Source organism: Pristiophorus japonicus, chromosome 6, assembly GCF_044704955.1.
Source record: "Pristiophorus japonicus isolate sPriJap1 chromosome 6, sPriJap1.hap1, whole genome shotgun sequence".
Lineage (NCBI taxonomy): Eukaryota > Metazoa > Chordata > Chondrichthyes > Pristiophoridae > Pristiophorus > Pristiophorus japonicus.
The window spans coordinates 235,884,625-235,904,967 of record NC_091982.1 but is presented as its reverse complement, the minus strand read 5'-3'; the positions used below and the strand labels follow the sequence as shown (position 1 = coordinate 235,904,967).

At 45.8% G+C, this 20,343-nt stretch overlaps 2 protein-coding genes across 2 annotated transcripts in view; one reads left to right on the top strand and one right to left on the bottom strand.

Moving 5' to 3' along the window:
* LOC139266002 (mediator of RNA polymerase II transcription subunit 12-like protein) overlaps positions 1 to 20,343 on the bottom strand; it is a 799,024-nt gene that overhangs the window by 306,891 nt on the left and 471,790 nt on the right. The window lies entirely within an intron of this gene.
* LOC139265414 (P2Y purinoceptor 13-like) lies at positions 8,709 to 9,752 on the top strand. Its single transcript, XM_070882412.1, is given in 1 exon segment — positions 8,709 to 9,752. A coding segment is annotated over 1 exon segment (1,041 nt). The 5' UTR covers positions 8,709 to 8,711.

Genomic DNA, 20,343 nt, shown 5'->3' with positions numbered 1-20,343 from the left:
TTTCAACGATTTGTGCACATATACCCCCAGGTCTCTCTGTTCAGGCACCCTGTTGAGATGAATAGCATCGATGCCTTTAAGGGGAAGCTGGATAAGTACATGAGGGAGAAAGGAAAAGGAGGTTATGCTGATGGGGTGAGAGGAAGAGGGGTGGGCGGAGACTGGTGTGGAGCATAAACACCGGCATGGACCTGTTGGGCCGAATGGCTCGTTTCTGTGCTGTACATTCTATGTAGATGCAAAGTGCTTTGAACCATCATGGGGATGCTGTTAGGCACTAGATAAATACAATCTTCAGGGAATAAGATCAAGTTCTGATTGAATTATTAAATGCGGAATATATTTGGGGAATGCTTACTGGAATGCTTAAGAAACACTCAGAAGCTGGACATGATGCGGTTGCGAAATAAATTGAAGTTCAAATCAATAAACACAGACTCAGGCCATCAAACACCACACAGAGAACTGCAGCTAAGAGAAGAGGAATGTCACCCGTGGTATGTGGATGGTCAAGGTTCAAGATGTATACTGTGGATATCAGATCCATATCCCAGAGTGTTTGCTTAACTGCCTGTGGGAGAGGTCGGGGAAGAATTTCACAGCTTTCTAACAAGCTGGGCAGACAGGAGGCCAGAGTGAAATGTCCTTCAGAAAGGTGCTCACAATAAAAAAGGCTTCACAGATCAGACTTGAAACCACAATTGCAAAATGCTGAGGACAACAACTCTGACCATCTCAACACCGTTTCATTTTGGTCGGACTGAAGTACAGAAGATTTTTCAGAAGCTGAATACTGGTATGAAAAAGAGAATCAAAGCTGTGAGTCCTTCAGTTTTGCTACCTCCAACGCAGTGTTTTAACGTCAATCAGGCACAAACAAAAGTCTATTGGATGTTTTGAGGGCAATATACGGCGAGGTCCTGTGACGAAGTTAAACAGTCAAAGGAAAGCTTGAACTATCACACAGCTCATACTGTGAACTTTTACTGCAGTATATATATATATATAAGTAAATAACAAAGCGGAAAGTGAGATATTACATAGCATTGAGCATCCGGTATATCCGTAATTGTCTGTTCTTTTCTCCCAGGAAAACACAGTACATTATTCTTCCAGCTCCATTCTTCTTGTTTGTAAAGAAAGAAAAAGACTTGGATTTATATAGTGCCTTTCACGACCACCAGACATCTCAAAGTGAAATACTTTTGGAGTGTAGTCACTGCGTAATGTAGGAAATGCGGCAGCCAATTTGCGCACAGCAAGCTCCCACAAACAGCAATGTCATAATGACCAGACAATCTGTTTTAGTGATGTTGATTGAGGGATAATATTGGCCAGGACACCGGGGATAACTCCCCTGCTCTTCTTCGAAATAATGCCATGGGATCTTTTACATCCACTTGAGAGGGCAGACGGGACCTCAGTTTAACGTCTCCTCCAAAAGACAGTACCTCCGACAGTGCAGCGCTCCCTCAGCATTGCACTGGAGTGTAAGCCTAAATTTTTGTGCTTAACTCCCTGGAATGGGACTTGAACTCACAACCTTCTGACTCAGAGGGGAGGGTGCTATCCACTGAGCCACAGCTGTCAAAAGGGCTGGCTCATAGCCAGTTACCGGCCCATGGGCATTAGCAGCTCCTGGTTCCTCAGCCAAGTAGATTTTTTTTTGAATTGTCAGTCTGGGCAATGAACATTGGCAGCCCTGTGGGGCATCAGCCTCGCGTTGAATCCTGTTCTCAACTGTACCATCCAAAAAGAGGTCATGCAATAACAACCCGAATCGAGGATCACACTTAAATCTTTCACCTCCCCAAGCCAGAGGTCACAACGAACAATTTCAGCAGCTCCACTCCCATCCCTGGCTGACATCAGTTAAGTCAGTGTGGACAACAACAACTTGCATTTATATAGCGCCTTTACGGACGCAAGGAACGTTATCACACAAAAATTTACACCGCGCCACAAAACGACAGGTGACCAAAAGCTTGGTCAAACAGGTAGTTTTTAAGGAACGTCTTAAAAGGAGTAAAGAGATGCGTGAAGAGGTTTAGGGAGGGGATTCCAAGCTTAGTGCCCAGGCAGCTGAAGGCACAGCCACCAATGGCGGAACGATTAAAATTCGGGATGCGCAAGAGGCCAGAATTGGTGATACGCAGAAAGGGTTGTTGGGCTTGTTATGTAAGGATGTGTGTATCGTCCCATTACCTTAAATGTAATGTAAGTACTATGCCACACCACAGAGGGCGCTGTGGTGGGAAACCCTGGTAGTGCCTGTAACAAGGACTATATAAGGCTGACCACCACACCTGGGAGGCACTCTGGAGCTGAACAATAAAGGACGAAGGTCACAGCAGTTAGATCAACACCAGACCGTGTGGAGTCAGTGATTTGTGTGCTACATACACCACATTGGCAACGAGGAAGCGGACGAACTCCACGCAACCATGGCTACTCTGGGCTCGCTAAAGGATTTTACCGTGGGCAATGATTGGGAGGCCTATACGGAAAGGCTCGAGTACTACTTCACAGCAAACGACCTGACGGAGGACACATATACAAGAGAGAGAAGCGTAAGGCGATATTGCTCTCCAGTTGTGGAGATGAGGTTTACTGTCTCGTCAGGGATTTGCTGGCACCTGGGAGCGCCAGGGACAAGTCATACGAGGAGCTAACTGAACTCATTCGTGACCAGTTGAAACCGAAGGAGAGCATCCTCACGGCCAGATACAAATTTTACCATCACTGCAGATCTGAGGGCCAGGATGTCACCAAATATGCTGCGGACCTCAGGAGACTCGCGGCGCCGTGTGTTTTGGGGCACACCTTGACGAGGCTTTGCGGGACGTTTTCGTTATGGGGATTGGCCATGAGGGCCTCCTTCACAAGCTGCTGGCCACGGAATCCACAGTCACTCTGACAAAGGCTATCACCATCAGCCGGGCATACATGACCTCGACTTGCAGCATCAAGCAAATGATCCACACAGTCTCGAACCCGGCAGGCACTGTCCACAGGATAGCGCCCACCACGGACAAAACTGCAGAACGTGACTCTGCCCGGGGCAGACAGCACGGACCTCGGGATCCTGGAGCTCAGAGTCCGCCAAGGGGGGCCAATCAAGCAGCACCATGCTGGCGCTGTGGAGGAAGCCATGGGGCTCACCGGTGCAGGTTTGCGGAGTATACGTGCAATACCTGCCACGTTAAAGGCCACCTTCAGCGTATGTGTAAAAGAAATCGGACTCACCGTGTGGCTGAGGAGATGGGGGATGATCCACTGTTCAGCGAGGAGCAGGTAGAAGATGAGGTGCTTGGACTGTATACGTGCACCGACGATTCGCCCCCAGTGATAAGTGAAGTAAAAATCAACGGAGTCCCAGTGAGTATAGAAGTGGACACGGGCTCGGGTCCGTCATTGATGAGTCGGAGAACTTTTGATAAACTTTGGATTAACCCGGCTGCACGACCCAAGCTGGTCCCGGTCACGGCGAAGCTGCGTACCTACACCAGGGAACTGATACCTGTTCTCGGCAGAGCGATGGTGCAGGTATCCCACGGGGACGAGACGCACGCTTTATCTTTGTGGGTCGTTGCAGGCGATGGGCCGACACTCCTCGGCCGGAGGTGGATGGGGAAGGTCCGTGGGAGCTGGGAAGACTTCATCACTCCACAGGCTGCTGCTCCCCGGGGTGCTGCCGTGCCCCGGGTCCCCAGAGAGCAGCGCCGACCGAGCTGGAGCTGCAGCCTCAATCCACCCACAGGCAAGTCCCAGGCCCGGACCTCACACAGAGACCCTGCAGCCCCCACAGGCAAGTCCCAGGCCCGGACCTCACACAGAGACCCTGCAGCCCCCACAGGCAAGCAGCCCTGCACAGAGGGGCCCAGTGGGGGGTGGGGGGGGAGCCGGCGGGGCGCTGCGGGTGGGGTGCTGAGGGATCCAGGGGCCGGCGGTTCGGAAGGGCCCCGCAGAGGAAGAGGCCGTTGGGCGGGCCCCGTCGAAGAGCTGGTAGCGTCGGGCAGCCATGGCAGCCGCAGGGGAGGCCGCTACGGAGGCCGCGGGGGATGCGGCAAGTGCGGCAGCTGGAGAGACCACGACGGCCGCAGGAGATGCGGCAAGTCAGGTGGCAGCGGAGGCTGCGACGGTGGAGGGCATTCGGAGCGGCGGAGAAGAAGATGGCGGCGGCATCATGTCGGAGCTGCAGAGCATCAAAGATGGCGGCGCCCAAGGAGAAGCCTCGTGGAATCCTCCTGCATCAAAGATGGCGCCTTAAAGAGGAAATGCACCCGGGAATCTTAAAAGGGCCTTACAAAGAGGTGGTCCCCACAAAGGACTTCTGTTAGGCACAGCGAGTCTAAAATGAGCAATGTTAGTGTGAGATAGTGAATTTATAATAAGAATTACCTTTTTTAAGCTGAATGGCCACTGTATTTGTGTAAAATAATGGATGAAGTACAATTAATGATAACGGCTAACAAGGAAATCAAGGTTCCGCTACCAGTCAATAACCAGTTAATGTACCAGATAATATGTACCATACTAACTCACTGTCTATGCCCACCTGCCTTCCGTTGGACAAGTGTGATGTTATGTAATGATGTGTGTATCGTTGTCCTGCGTCCAGGTGGGGGGGGGGGGGGGCGGGGGGGAAGGTGATGTTATGTAATGATGTGTGTATCGTCCCAGTACCTTAAATGTAATGTAAGTACTATGCCACACCACAGAGGGCGCTGCGGTGGGAAACCCTGGTAGTGCATGTAACAAGGACTATATAAGGCTGACTACCACACCTGGGAGGCACTCTGGAGCTGAACAATAAAGGACGAAGGTCACAGCAGTTAGACTTACACCAGACCGTGTGGAGTCAGTGATTTGTGTGCTACATACACCACAGGGCTGGAGTAGGTTACAGTTATGGGGAGAATTAGAATAGACCGGGGATCATACCCAGAACGCTCCGGGTCAATCTAGCTCAGTATCACGTAATGCACTTAACCAATAAGCCACAGGGGGAGGAACGGTCATTATAATACTGAAATGCACACAAGCGTACAGGTCCTTAGCAACGTCTGTTTCTCAGTGGTTATTACCTAGCAAAGGCATCGGGACATAATTTGCTGTAACAGGGCAATGAACGGCACCTGCTGTTAGTTGGACTTACCTATGCTCGTTTAATCGCGATGGTGTTTCGCATGGCAAGTTGTTGAAAGAGCAAGCTGATTATATTGCAATAAGGGAAACAGGGCATTTGGGACAGAGAAAAAGGGAAATCAACAGGGTATCTCCTTAACCAATCAAATTGAAGGATTGGGGAGAAGGAGGCTGAATTAAAGGGGGTGAATTCAGTGACAAATCAGATAGAGAGAGAAAAATAAACGGCTCAATTTTGGCCGAGCCCGTTTTTCAGCGCACTTACCCGAGTTGCGACGCTTAAGTACATTCCGAGAGGCGCCGAAAAAAAAAAGTCGGAACTTTGCCCGCTGTCTGGCCTCTTCACTACAGTCACGCAGGGTGGCCAGTCATTCTGTGCTAGAAAGTGTGCCGGGACATCTGCACATGCGCAGTGATTAGTGATGTCCGCGCATGCGCAGTAGCGCTGCAGGTTGGCAATCGGCCATTAAAGAGCTGCTTGTGTCTTCGCGACCAAATTTCTGAGGTAGAATATCTTGCTTTCTTGTTATTCATCAATTCACTCGGGGCTTATGTGTTAATGCTCTCGCGCTTAAAGCCAGCTAGGATACAGAGAACGGCAATAAGAGATGATTCTCAGATGCAAGCAATGCAGAGAGAGACAGAGCTGAACTTTGTTTCGTTGGAGAAAAGATTAAAGGGGGAGGGGAGTCCATGAATGCTGCCCTTAAAGTTCTGAGAAGCACTAATTATGTGCTATTTATTTGGATTGAACTCTGCACACAGCGAGATTAGAGATTGGAACTTTTTTTGCCAGCTCCCTCCCTCCCTCCCTCTCCCGCCCGCCCAACACTCCCTCCCCTCCTTCCCCCCACCCCGCCCTCCCAGCACTAAGAGATTGCACCGGGAGGCCACTCGGCCAGAAATCAGTTCTCCTGCCCGCCCCTAGCCCTGGCCAAATGGCCTCCCATTCCGTTGTCCCACCCCTAGCCCAGGCCGAGTGGCCTCCCGGTGCATTGTCCCACCCCTAGCCCAGGCCGAGTGGCCTCCCGGTGCATTGTCCAGGCCCTAGCCCAGGCCGAGTGGCCTCCCGGTGCATTGTCCAGGCCCTAGCCCAGGCCGAGTGGCCTCCCGGTGCATTGCCCCACCCCTAGCCCAGGTCGAGTGGCCTCCCGGTGCATTGCCCCACCCCTAGCCCAGGCCGAGTGGCCTCCCGGTGCATTGCCCCACCCCTAGCCCAGGCCGAGTGGCCTCCCAGTGCATTGTCCAGGCCCTAGCCCAGCCCGAGTGGCCTCCCGATGCATTGCCCCACCCCTAGCCCAGGCCGAGTGGCCTCCCGGTGCATTGTCCAGGCCCTTTTCCAGGCCGAGTGGTCTCCAGCACCAGCCTGCTGCCTTCCCTGGCCAAGTGCAGAAAGGTGAATTGCAGTTTCAAGATGAATATGGACTTTAATTTTTTTATTTCTTATAGAAGTGTTAGTAGTTTTTGTTTGCAAATATTGCGGTAGTCCCTTGCAGTCAGGTTCAGGTGAATTTATAATGGGAAACAAAGAAATGGCGGAACAGTTAAACAAATACTTTGGTTCTGTCTTCACGAAGGAAGACACAAATAACCTTCCGGAAATACTAGGGGACCGAGGGTCTGCTGAGAAGGAGGAATGGAAGGAAATCCTTATTAGGTGGTAAATTGTGTTCGGGAAATTGATGGGATTGATGGCCGATAAATCCCCGGGGCTTGATAGTCTACATCCCAGAGTACTTAAGGAAGTGGCCCCAGAAATAGTGGATGCATTGGTGATCATTTTCCAACAGTCTATCTGGATCGGTTCCTATGGACTGGAGGGTAGCTAATGTAACACCACTTTTTAAGAAAGGAGGGAGAGAGAAAACGGGTAATTATAGCCCGGTTAGCCTGACATCAGTAGTGGAGAAAAATGTTGGAATCAATTATTAAAGATGAAATAGCAGCACATTTGGAAAGCAGTGACGGGATCGGTCTAAGTCAGCATGGATTTATGAAAGGGAAATCCTGAATGACAAATCTTCTAGAATTTTTTGAGGATGTAACTGGTAAAGTGGACAAGGAAGAACCAGGGGATGTGCTGTATATGGACTTTAAAAGGGCTTTTGACAAGGTCCCACACAAGAGATTGGTGTGCAAAATTAAAGCACATGGCGTTGGGGGTAATGTACTGACGTGGATAGAGAACTGGTTGGCAGACAGGAAGCAAAGAGTCGGGATAAACAGGTCCTTTTCAGAATGGCAAACAGTAACTAGTAGGGTACCGCAGGGCTCAGTGCTGGGACCCCAGCTATTTACAATATACATTAATGATTTGGATGAGGGTATTGAGTGTAATATCTCCAAGTCTGCAGATGACACTAAGCTGGGTGGCAGTGTGGGCTGTGAGGAGGACGCTAAAAGGCTGCAGGGTGACTTGGACAGGTTAGGTGAGTGGGCAAACGCGTGGCAGATGCAGTATAATGTGGATAAATGTGAGGTTTTCCACTTTGATGGCAAAACCACAAAGGCAGAATATTATCTAAATGGCGGAAATTTAGGAAAAGGGGAGGTGCAGCGAGACCTGGATGTCATGGTACATCAGTCATTGAAAGTTGGCATGCAGGTTCAGCAGGCGGTGAAGAAGACAAATGGTATGTTGGCCTTCACAGCTAGGGAATTTGAGTATCGGAGCAGGTGTGTCTTACTGCAGTTGTACAGGGCCTTGGTGAGGCCTCACCTGGAATAGTGTGTTCAGTTTTGGTCTCCTAATCTGAGGAAGGACATTCTTGCTATTGAGGGAGTGCAGCGAAGGTTCACCAGACTGATTCCCGGGATGGCTGGATTGACATATGAGGAGAGACTGGATCGACTCAGCCTTTATTCACTGGAGTTTAGAAGGACGAGAGGGGATCTCATAGAAACATATAAAATTCTGACGGGACAGGACAGGTTAGATGCAGGAAGAATGTTCCCGATGTTGGGGAAGTCCAGAACCAGGGGACATAGTCTAAGGATAAGGTGTAAGCCATTTAGGACTGAGATAAGGAGAAACTTCTTCACTCAGAGAGTTGTTAATCTGTGGGCAGTGAGATCGCATGGCACTATTTCAAAGAAAAGTCGAGGAGTTCTCCCGGTGCCCTGGCCTCAATCAACACCTAAAACATTTTATTTGGCCATTTATTCCATTGCTGTTTGTGGGAGCTTGCTGTGTGCAAATTGACAGCTGCATTTCATACATTACAACAGCGACTACACTTCAAAAGCCACTACATTGGCTGTAAAGTGCTTTCAGACGTGCTGAAGTCATAAAAGGAGCTATATAAATGTAAGTTCTTTACTGTCATGTTAATTCTGTTGCTGGGTACAAATAAAAAATAACTTCTGTAATATAGCGCTGTCTTCCTTTGAGTAGCCTGGCACTGTCTTTTGCAAGTTAGGACAAGTAGGTCATTGATAGGATATCTATATTTGCAGGGAATCCTCGCACCGAAAAATTCAACAACTATTGTCTTTGTCATGATTACACTCTCGAAAAATGCTAGCCTGGTAATTAATGACTATTTGTTTTCCAGCTAACAAGAATGAATAGCAGCCATTACAAACCCTCCGACATGAATGTCACCCATTATAACTTCTCACAAGGCAAGTGTTTACGAGATACCCGGGTTACCCGGGTGGTATTTCCTGTGCTCTACACGGTCCTCTTCATCATTGGTATCGTCCTAAACATCTTGGCAGTCCAAATATTCTCTCAAATCCCCAGCAACTCGACCTTCACCGTCCTCCTGAAAAACATCGTCTTTGCCGATTTGCTCATGACCCTAACATTTCCTTTCAAAATACTCAGCGACTCCCAACTAGCCCCCTGGCAGGTGAGGTGGTTCGTGTGCCGCTTTTCTGCGGTGACGTTTTACTTCACCATGTACATCAGCATCATACTTCTAGTGCTGATAACTATCGATCGCTTCCTCAAAATCACCAGGCCCTTCGGTAAATCATGCGTGCGACAGGCTAGGTTCAGCAAATTTCTGTCTGCGGCAGTTTGGGCCACCATGTCTCTTTTAGCCCTTCCCAACATCATTCTGACAAACAAGGAGGCAACACACGAATCAGTGAGGAAGTGCACGGGTCTGAAGGGGCCAGCCGGACTGAAGTGGCACGCCATTTTAATTTACATATGTCAGTTCATCTTCTGGGCAGCGTGCATACTGATGGTCGTGCTTTACATCTTCATATCCAAGAAAGTCTACCAGTCTTACGTGAGGTCCAAGAGTAAAGACAGTCAAGCTCAGAGAAAGACGACAGCCAAAGTGTTTGTCATCGTGTCGGTCTTCTTCATCTGCTTTGCGCCGTTCCATTTTGTGAGAGTGCTCTACACACTCAGCCAAGTGGGCAAAGTGAGAGAGTGCTGGAAGCAGAACATGTTGTATTATATTAAAGAGACAACCCTCTAGTTGTGCGCCTCAAACACCTGCCTGGATCCGTTCATTTACATTTTCTTGTGCAAAGCCTTCAGGCGGCGGTTAGGCAAATCCGCAAAAGGCAGATCAAACACAATGATGTCTTCAAGATTGACGCAAAGTTCGACAAATGAAGAGCAAGGTAGAGAGAGTGCCTTATAAAGTGGATTCCTTAAAGCTACATCAGGAGGTGGAGGTGTCGGCTGTCAGACTCGGACCTGGTTAGGGGTAAATGAATCCACTCTCAGCTTCAAAACTTAATTATTCTTTTGAAAATCCAAAGTTGGAAAGGTACTTTTTAAATTGAACAGTAGGTAAACATTCAGGCGCTTTGAGCTTTGTTTTCTGGGCTTGTTGAATTTGCGGGCAGAGGCTTCCCGCGGGCGAATGCCTCCGAACCACGAGAAATACAAAACCTAGCTGATGGTCCCGGCGGTTCGGACACTTGCGCTCCTCGGCCTCGAAGCGTAGGTTGCGTAAAAGCCCACGTATCCCAGGGGCTCACGTGACTCGCAAGCGCCCCTGGGACCATGTGAGCCGCCCAACCAATCAAAAAGGGATCCCCATTCACATACAGAATCCTCAGAAGCATGAATAGGAATCGCCTAAAAAGCACAATTACACACCAGTTAAATTAAAAAAAAGACATGTTCAAAATTAATTAAAATACAATTTAATTGTACATTTAAAATAAAAATTTAATTTTTTGAAAAATAAATGTAAACATTTTTAAAGGGGCTAAAAATAACCTAAACCAATTTTAAAGGTTTTTTTATATTTAAATCATTTTAAAAAATTATTTTAATACTTTTTTAAACTCTTACGCTGGTAAAAGTAGGTTTTACGCGCAAGAATTTCACGGGCGTTCTCTGGGCAGTAGTTGGGCAAATAGCCCAACTGTCCGTCAATGAAGGTCCATTTCCCGGGGATGCAGCGGATCTATTGATCCGAAACTTGACAGATCGCAAGTTCCGGGTTTCGTGTCATGTGCTGAGGGCACCATGTGTATAAAGCAGCTGGAAAACCAAATGCACAGGTTCACATAAAAGATTGTCCAACCGCCCCTGCCAAACTTTCTAATCAATGAAAGATGGGCAGTTGTGGCGAGATGGTGGATATATACCAGATATATAGGAAGGCAGATTATTATCTGAATGGCGACAGATTAGTAAAAGGGGAGGTGCAACAAGACCTGGGTGTCATGGTACATCAGTCATTCAAAGTAGGCATGTAGGTACAGCAGGCGGTGAAGACGGCAAATGGCATGTTGACCTTCATAGCGAGGGGATTTGAGTATAGGAGCAGGGAGGTCTTATTGCAGTTGTATAGGGCCTTGGTGACGCCACACCTTGAATATTGTGTACAGTTTTGGTCTCCTAATCTGAGGAAAGACATACTTTCTATTGAGAGAGTGCAGCGAAAGTTCACCAGACTGATTCCCAGGATGGCTGGACTAACATATGAAGAAAGACTGGATCGACTAGGCTTATATTCACTGGAATTTAGAAGAATGAGAGGGGATCTCATAGAAGTATATAAAATTCTGACGGGATTGGACAGGTTAGATGCAAGTAGAATGTTCCCGATGTTGGGGAAGTCCAGAACCAGGGGTCGCAGTCTAAGGATAAGGGGTAAGCCATCTAGGACCGAGATGAGGAGAAACTTTTTCACCCAGAGAATTGTGAACCTATGGAATTCTCTACCACATAAAGTTGTTAAGAGTTCAGTTCGTTGAATATATTCAAAAGGGAGTTAGATGTGGCCCTTGCAGCTAAAGGGATCGGGGGTATGGAGAGAAGGCAGGAGTGGGATACTGAAGTTGCATGATCAGCCATGATCATATTGAATGGTGGTGCAGGCTCAAAGGGCCGAATGGCCTGCTCCTGCACCTACTTTCTAAGTTTCTATCTTTCTATATATACACACAATCCAACCACAAGAGTTAAGCATTTATAATAAAAAATTGGATCAGTCATAAATGTTCAACTATTTAGGAAATGTTTTAATTTAATTAACAAATCCCTTGGATGAACTATAGTACCAAGATTTACAAATGCTTTTATTTATTAATATTTATAAATTGAATCTCAAAAGGGTTTCGATGCCAACTAAATAACATTTGGGCTTCATTCTGGTGGTTTATGACACCATCTAAATGCCACGATAAGGTTGCAGTCTTTTCATATATTTTGTTGTCTAAACAAAACATTTGACTAGATTAGATGACAGCACTGCATTAAGTTTCACCTATCCAGTGCTCAGTAGAATCAGGGAGATGAATGCGTGGCTCAGAGGTTGGTGTGGGAGAAGTGGGTTTCGATTTGTGGGGCACTGGCACCAATACGCGGGAAAGAGAGAGCTGTTCCGTAGGGACGGACTACACCTGCACTATGCTGGGACCAGAGTTCTAGTGAACCGAATAACTCGGGAGGTAGATAGGGCTATAAACTAAATAAGAGGTGGATGGGTGGTCACAGTGGAGAGAAATCTAGAATGCTAAAGAGAAAAGAAAAGGAAGCAATGCAGGAAAGTGATTGTGGTAAGGATAACCAGATTATGTCAGGAAGGGACAGAGCATATAAACAAAAGAGTGCACTACCAAATAGGGTCCAGGTAAGAAAAAATAGCGACAAGACACATAGGGCTATAGTATAAAATGTTAAGACGTCTAATAATTTTAAAAAGACAAATTTAAAAGCATTGTATCTGAATGCATGAAGCATCTGTAATAAGTTAGACAAATTAACAGCGCAAATAGATGTAAACGGATACGATATAGTTGCAATTACGGAGACATGGTTGCAGGGTGACCAGGGTTGGGAACTGAATTTCCAAGGATATTCAATATTTAGGAAGGACAGGCAAAAAGGAAGAGGGGGTGGTGTGGGGTTGTTAGTGAAAGGATGAAATCAGAGCAATATCGAGAAAGGATCTTGGCTCAGAAAATCAAGATGTAGAATCAGTCTGGGTGGAGCTAAGGAGCACCAAGGGGCAGAAAACATTGGTGGGAGTTGTCCATCGGCCTCCAAACAGTAATGGTAATGTAAGGGACGGTATCAAGCAGGAAATTAGAGATGCATGTAATAAGGGTACGACAGTAATCGTAGGTGACTTTAATTTACATATTGACTGGCCAAACCAAATTAGTAATAATATTGTGGCAGGTGAATTCCTGGAGTGTGTACGAGATGTTTTTTTTAGACCAATATGTTGAGGAGCCTACTAGGGAACAGCTATCCTAGATTGGGTATTGTGTAATGAGAAGGGGTTAATTAACAAACTTGTTGTGCGGTGTCCTTTAGGTAAGAGTGACCATAACATGTTGAATTCTTTATTAAGATGGAAAGTGAAGTAGTCCAATCCGAAACAAGGGTCCTAAATCTAAACAAAGGCAACTACGAAGGTACGAGGAATGAATTGGCTCTGATAGATTGGGAAGATTCATTAAAAGGCATGACGATGGACAGGCAATGGTTAACATTTAAGGAACGAATGCATGAATTGCAACAGTTATAATTCCTTTCTGACATAAAAACACAAAAGGAAAAGTGGCCCAACCATGGTTAACAAAAGAAATTAAGGATAGTATTAGATCCAAAGAGGAGTTATACAAAGTTGCCAGAAAAAGTAGCAAGCATGAGGATTGGGAGCAGTTTAGAATTCAGCAAAAAAGGACCAAGAGATTGATTCAGAGGGGAAAAATAGAGTATACTTGCAAGGAACTTAAAAACCGACTGCAAAAGTTTCTACAAGTACGTAAAAAGAAAAAGATTAGTGCAGACAAATGAAGGTCCTTTACAGACAAAAATGGGAAAATTTGTAATGGATAACAAAGAAATGGCAGAATTAAATAAATATTTTGGTTCTGTCTTCACAGAAGAGGACACAAATAACGTTCCAGAAGCTCTAGGGTACCAAGGGTCTAGTGAGCAAGAGAAATTAAAGGAAATGATTATTAGTAAGAAAATAATGCTGGAGAAACTAATGGGACTGAAGATAGATAAATCACCAGGGCCTGATGACCTGAATCCCAGAGTACTAAAAGAGGTAGCTATGGAAATAGTAGATGCATTGGTTGTTATCTTCCAAAATTCGATAGATTATGGAACAGCTCATGCAGATTGGAGGGTGGCAAATGTAACCCCACTATTTAAAAAAGGAGGGAGAGAGAAAACTGGGAACGACAGACCAGTTAGCCTGACATCAGTAGTAGGGAAAATGCTGGAGTCTATTATAAAGGATGTGATAACGGCACACTTAGATAATATCAACGGAATTAAACAAAGTCAACATGGATTTATGAAAGGTAAATCATGTTTGACAAACCTACTGGAGTTTTTTGAGGATGTAACTGATAGAATAGATAAGGGAGAACCAGTGAATGTAGTGTATTTGGATTTGCAGAAGGCCTTTGATAAAGTCCCACTTAAGAGGTTAATGTGCAAAATTAAAGCACATTGGATTGGGGGTAATGTGTTGGCATGGATTGAAAATTGGTTAACTGACAAGGAACGGAGAATAAACGGGTCTTTTTCGGGGTGGTGGGCAGTGACTAGTGTGGTACCATAGGGATCAGTGCTTGGGCCCAAGCTATTCACTATCTATATATAAAAATGATTTGGATGAGGGAACCAAATGTAATATTTCCAAGTTTGCTGATGACACAAATCTCGGTGGGATTGAGTTGTGAGGAGGATGCAAGGCAATTTAGATAGATTGAGTGAATGGGCAAACACATGGCAGATGCAGTATAATGTGGATAAATGTGAAGCGATCCACTTTGGTAGGAAAAACATAAAGACAAAGTATTATTTAAATGGTGATGGCTTGGGAAATGTCGACGTACAGAGGGACCTGGGTGTCCTTGTACACCAGTCATTGAAACCAAACATGCAGGTGCAGCAAGCAGTTAGGAAGGCAAATGGTATGTTGGCCTTCATCGCAAGAGGATGTGAGTATAGGGTTGTCTTACTACAGTTATACAGGGCCTTAGTGAGACCGCACCAAGATTATTACGTGCATTTTTGGTCTCCTTACCTAAAAAAGGATATACTTGCCATAGAGGGAGTGCAGCGAAGGTGCACCAGACTGATTCCTGGGATGGCAGGACTGTCGTATGAGGAGAGGTTGGATCAACAAGGCCTGTATTCACTAGAGTTTAGAAGAATGAGAGGGGATCTCATTGAAACGTATAAAATTTTAACTGGATTGGATAGACTGGATGCGGGGAGGATGTTTCCCCTGGCTGGGAAGTCTAGAACAAGGGGTCACAGTCTCAGGATACGGGTTAGGAAATTTAGGACTGAGATGAGGAAAAATTTCTTCACTCAGAGGTGGTGAACCTGTGGAATTCTCTGCCACAGAAGGCTGTGGAGGCCAAGTCACTGAATCAATTTAAGACGGAGCTAGTTAGATTTCTAGAAACAAAAGACATCAAGGGGTATGGGGGTAAAGCAGGAATATGGTGTTGCGATAGAGGATCAGCCATGATCATATTGAATGGCGGTGCAGACTCGAAGCGTCGAATGGCCTACTACTGCTCCTATTTTCTATGTTTCTACCATATCTATCAGTTGTATTTCATTCCTGTGATCATCCTCTCCCATCAGGAATATCATTACATTCCCTCTGACCTAACTATGACTAACAACCATGGCTTTGATGTCGCAGCTCTTTGCCAACGCAATGTTTCTCATTAAGGTATCAACTTCTCAACAATGACAAATCATTAACTCTACAGAAATAAAGAAAAATGAATTGATGGCTAGACTTTGGGGTCATTTTGTTACATTTAGTTTAAACAATGTATCACGAAAAAGTATGGATTGAATGCAGTCCATGCATTGCTGAAGGATACTCAAGGAACAGACACAGAGACAGTCACACTCTCTCACCCACACCCACACTCTCTCACACACACCCACTCTCATGAATTTGGGGATTTTAGTCAAAAATACTGATTAGCCATTTTGCAAGCAGACCCGGACCATATGATGTAGAAGTTGGACTACTTTCCATAATCAGTCCTTATAGGAGATGGTGAAAGGTATGATTAACAGTTATTCCACTTGCAGCGATTGGCATACTGCGTTAAGCATAATATCACTCTACACTATCACTGTCATTGAATCGACAGAATATTAATCACAAAGTGAAGGCTTATCAAAAACAGGCTAAGGCAACTAAAATATTTAAAATTAGAGGGACGAGGGAATAAAATACTGCACCACCGAATTCAGCAGATATGAAGAACGACCATTAAGTCGGGGAAAAGAAACATGAAAACATAAGAAATAGGAGCAGGAGTAGGCCATATGGCCCCCGGAGCCTACTCCGCCATTCAATAAGATCATGGCTGATCTCATCTTGGCCTCAACCCCACTTCCCTGCCCGCTCCCCATAACCCTCGACTCCTTTATCGCTCAAAAATCTGTCTATCTCCACCTTAAATATATTCAATGACGCAGCCTCCACAGCTCTTTGGGGCAGAGAATTCCAAAGATTCACGACCCTCTGAGAGAAGAAATTCCTCCTCATCTCAGTTTTAAATGGGCGGTCCCTTATTCTCAAACTATGCCCCCTAGTTCTAGATTCCCCCACGAGGGGAAACATCCTCTCAGCATCCAACTTGTCAAGCCTCATCAGAATCTTATCTTATAAAAGACTGAACTTGACAAGATCACATCCAGAAATGCAACCAACAATGCTTAACCAATGTCTTCTTCAAAACTACAAACAGATTCCTATAATTATTAAGCAGGAAGCTATCAAAGTTCAAGATCATTTATACGTTTAGCAAATACAATAGATAAACCATTAATTCCTTCCAGACAGAGAGTAAATTCTGCTCATCATCTGGATATGGTCATTGGTATTTTAAAGCAGGGCATTAATCTAGGCAGGAACAAGGACATCTGGTGTTTAATCTTTGGCAAGGAATAAACCATTATTATAAACAAAAACATGAAATTGCTCTGGCCTACGATAAAATAACTTTCATTCCATGAACAAAATCTTCAACAAGAGCACGTAACAGTGATGGTGTTTCAATTCATACTCAAGGAAACAATGGTCTGGGCCTGAATTCAGGTCTTGGGTTTCTTAATAGCTTCTTAATTGCAACATCTCATGTTACTGATCACTTCAGACCCTTTCTATCAAGCTGTATGCAGTATGCTTTTAGCAATGTCATGGGAATTATCAACAACCGGTTTCATATTAGATGCAAAGTTGTGATTGTCATTTTAATTGCAATTATCTTTTACCATCTCTTTTGGTGAATTACACTCCTTTATTAATATTTTAATAAACTGTAACGGAAATACTGATTGTTTAATTTATTTCAAATTTTCTGATCAAGATATACGTAAAGCAGCAACTGGTCTGAAACCAAGCCTTAAGCCTCAATGAATCAATAAAAGTCATTTTTTTTTCGGAGTAACTATTTTGCTAAGTCTCCCTTCTGCGCATGCGTCACCTGACAAATAGAAACATAGAAACATAGAAAATAGGTGCAGGAGTAGGCCATTCGGCCCTTCGAGCCTGCACCACCATTCAATATGATCATGGCTGATCATTCACCTTAGTACCCCATTCCTGCTTTCTCTCCATACCCCCTGATCTCCTTAGCCGTAAGGGCCATATCTAACTCCCTCTTGAATATATCCAATGAACTAGACTCAACAACTTTCTGTGGTAGAGAATTCCACAGGTTCACCACTCTCTGGATGAAAAAGTTTCTCCTCATCTCGGTCCTATATGGCTTACCCCTTATCCTTAGACTGTGACCCCTGGTTTTGCACTTCCCCAACATCGGGAACATATCGGGACAAATATCACCAACTCACCCCCCACCCCCACACCGTGCAATTCCCACTAACCAATTTCTCCACATGCGTCCAACATCACGTTGCCTCCACTGAGCAGCCAAACGCATCCGCCAAGTCTCCCACAATGCCGGGGAGAGAGCTTTGGGGGTGGGGGTGGGGGGGAGGGAGGGGAGAGAGCTGGGGGGGGCAGAGAGCAAGAGAGAGTGAGAACTTGGTGGGAGAGAGAGTGTGAAAGCCTGGGGGGAGAGAGTGAGAGCCTGGGGCGGGGGAAGAGAGAGCGAGTGAGAGACTGGGGGGGGGGGGGGGGGGGAGGGTTGGGAGAGAGTGAGAGCTTGGGGGGCAGAGGGAGAGCCTGAGCAGAGAGAGCATGCGTGGCGGCGGGAGGAGGGGTAGAGAGAGAGTTTTGGGGGGGGAGGGGGGAGAGAAACACAGGTGGGGGGAGGGGGGGGGGTTTGGAGGGGAGAGAGGGAACTCAGAGAAGACGGATCACGTTCTTCCAACCCCCTGGTGCGTGCAGGCTCGGTGCGTATGTTACAAGGGACATTGTTGGGGCGGATGAAATCCAGAAGTCACGACACTGTAACTATTCACTTCATACCCAACAAACCTGTTAACAATCCACACACAATGCCCCATCTATTGGGGGGGGCGGGTAAGGTCTTGCACTGGGTAAGGGACTTCGGCTGGAACTTGGTGGCTTTTGGGGAGATCTATCGTCTGAAGTCAAAATGGATCGAATTACAAATCGGAAAGTCACTCAGAACTTGGGTTGAGCGGTTCCAGTTACACATTCTAGAGGAACTTCAGTGTGTGGCTTATCCTCCAAGGGAACCAATCAGCAATAGGTCATGTGAAAATGGAGAGCCAATCAGAGAAACGGCTGCCTTTCAGTTAGTATAAATAGACGCAACCTTTTTTCTTCCAGTGACTTTGATGCATCCTTTCCTCAAAGTATAAGCTAACGGGATGTTCCATCAACGGCATAGTGGGTTGGCCCAGGTGTTCACAGCATTTCGAATTCCATAATAGCGGGCTCGTGAAAATGTCAGTGAATAAAATTCACAGATTGTTCTTTTTTTTTTAATTCATTCACAGGAAGTGCGCATCACTGGCAAGGCCAGCATTTATTGCCCATCACTAATTTCCCTTGATTGGCTTGCTGGGTCATTTCAGAGGGCAGTTAAGGGTCAATTCCTGTGGGTCTGGAGTCATATATAGGCCAGACAAGGACGGCAGATTTCCAACCCTAAAGAACATCAGTGAACCAGATGGGTTTTTACGACAATCCGGTAGTTTCATGGTCACCATTACTGATACAAGCCTCTAGGATTAAGTGACCAGAGCATGGTTGAATTTCAAATTCAGTTGGAGAGTGAGAAAGTTGGATCTCAAACCAGTGTCCTAAGCTTAAATAAAGGAGACTACAAAGGTATGAGGGCAGAGTTGACTAAAAATGGACTGGTAAAATAGATTAAAGTATGGGACGGTTGACGAGCATTGGCAGACACATTTCATAACTCGCAACAAAAATATATCCCAATGAGAAGGAAAGACTGTAAGAGAAGGGATAACCATCCGTGGCTAACTAAGGAAATAAGTGATGGTATCAAATTGAAAATAGGGCATACAATGTGGCCAAGACTAGTGGGAGGCCAGAGGATTGGGAAACTTTTAAAAGCCAGCAAAGAACGACTAAAAAAATAATGAGAGGGAGGATAGATTATGAAAGTAAACTAGCACAAAATATAAAAACAGATAGTAAGAGTTTCTACAGGTACAAAAAAAGGAAAAGAGTGGCTAAAGTAAATGTTGGTTCCCTCGAGGATGAGACTGGGGAATTAATAATGGAGAACAGGGAAATGGCAGAGACGCTGAACAAATATTTTGTATCGGTCTTCACGGTAGAAGATACTAAAAACATCCCAATAGTGGATAATCAAGGGGCTATAGCGAGGGAGGAACTAAAGAAGTAGTACAGGCAACTCTCGATTATCCATATACAGATCTAACGGAGAACCCGTTGTAATGGCACTTTTAAAAACTGTGATTCTGTCCCATGTACAGCCGTACACGGCCATTAAACCCACCTCACACGCAGTCCTGTGCTGACCACTTTCTGCACCTGTCCACCACTGAGGGTGCCGCCCGGCCTCAGGGGTAAGTAAAGCCAAGTCTCATTCGACCTCCAGCGGTTGAAGCCTTTAAGACTGGCCATTTCACCTTTCAGCCACGCCGCTGGGCCCGATCGCGGCACTAGCGGAGAATGAGCTCGGGTTTCTAGGCAGGATCTGGGGACCCTGCATGCTGGCACCGTCTGGCTTGTTTGTGCTCTTTCTCCGCCGACTGATGACTGCCAAAAGATTGGGGATTAGGCTCGTCGAGTTAGTATTCTAACTAGTTTCAACATTGATTTGAGGGAGGGGTTGTTGACTCCAGCAAGTTAATCTAGCATTAAAGTATAAATTTGGGACATAAACATTCTCGGCAAGTACGTGCACTCGCCCTAGTGGCAAAATCGTTTACCCGGAATAGCCCGATCCCCGAGGGCATGGATAATCGAGAGTTGCCTGTACTTGGTAAAATAATGGGACTAAAGGCGGACAAGTCCCCTGCACCTGATGGCTTACATCCTAAGGTCTTAAAAGAAGTGGCTGCAGAGATAGAGAATGCATTGGGTGTGATCTACCAAAATTCCCTGGATTCTGGGGAGGTCCCAGTGGATTGGAAAACCACAAATGTAACGCCCCTATTTAAAAAAGGAGGCAGACAGAAAGCAGGAAACTATAGACCAGTTAGCCGAACATCTTGCTGACTTTTGACAAGGTCCCACACAAGAAATTGGTGTGCAAAATTAAAGCACATGGTATTGAGGGTAATGTACTGACTTAGATAGACAGGAAGCAGAGAGTCGGGATAAACAGGTC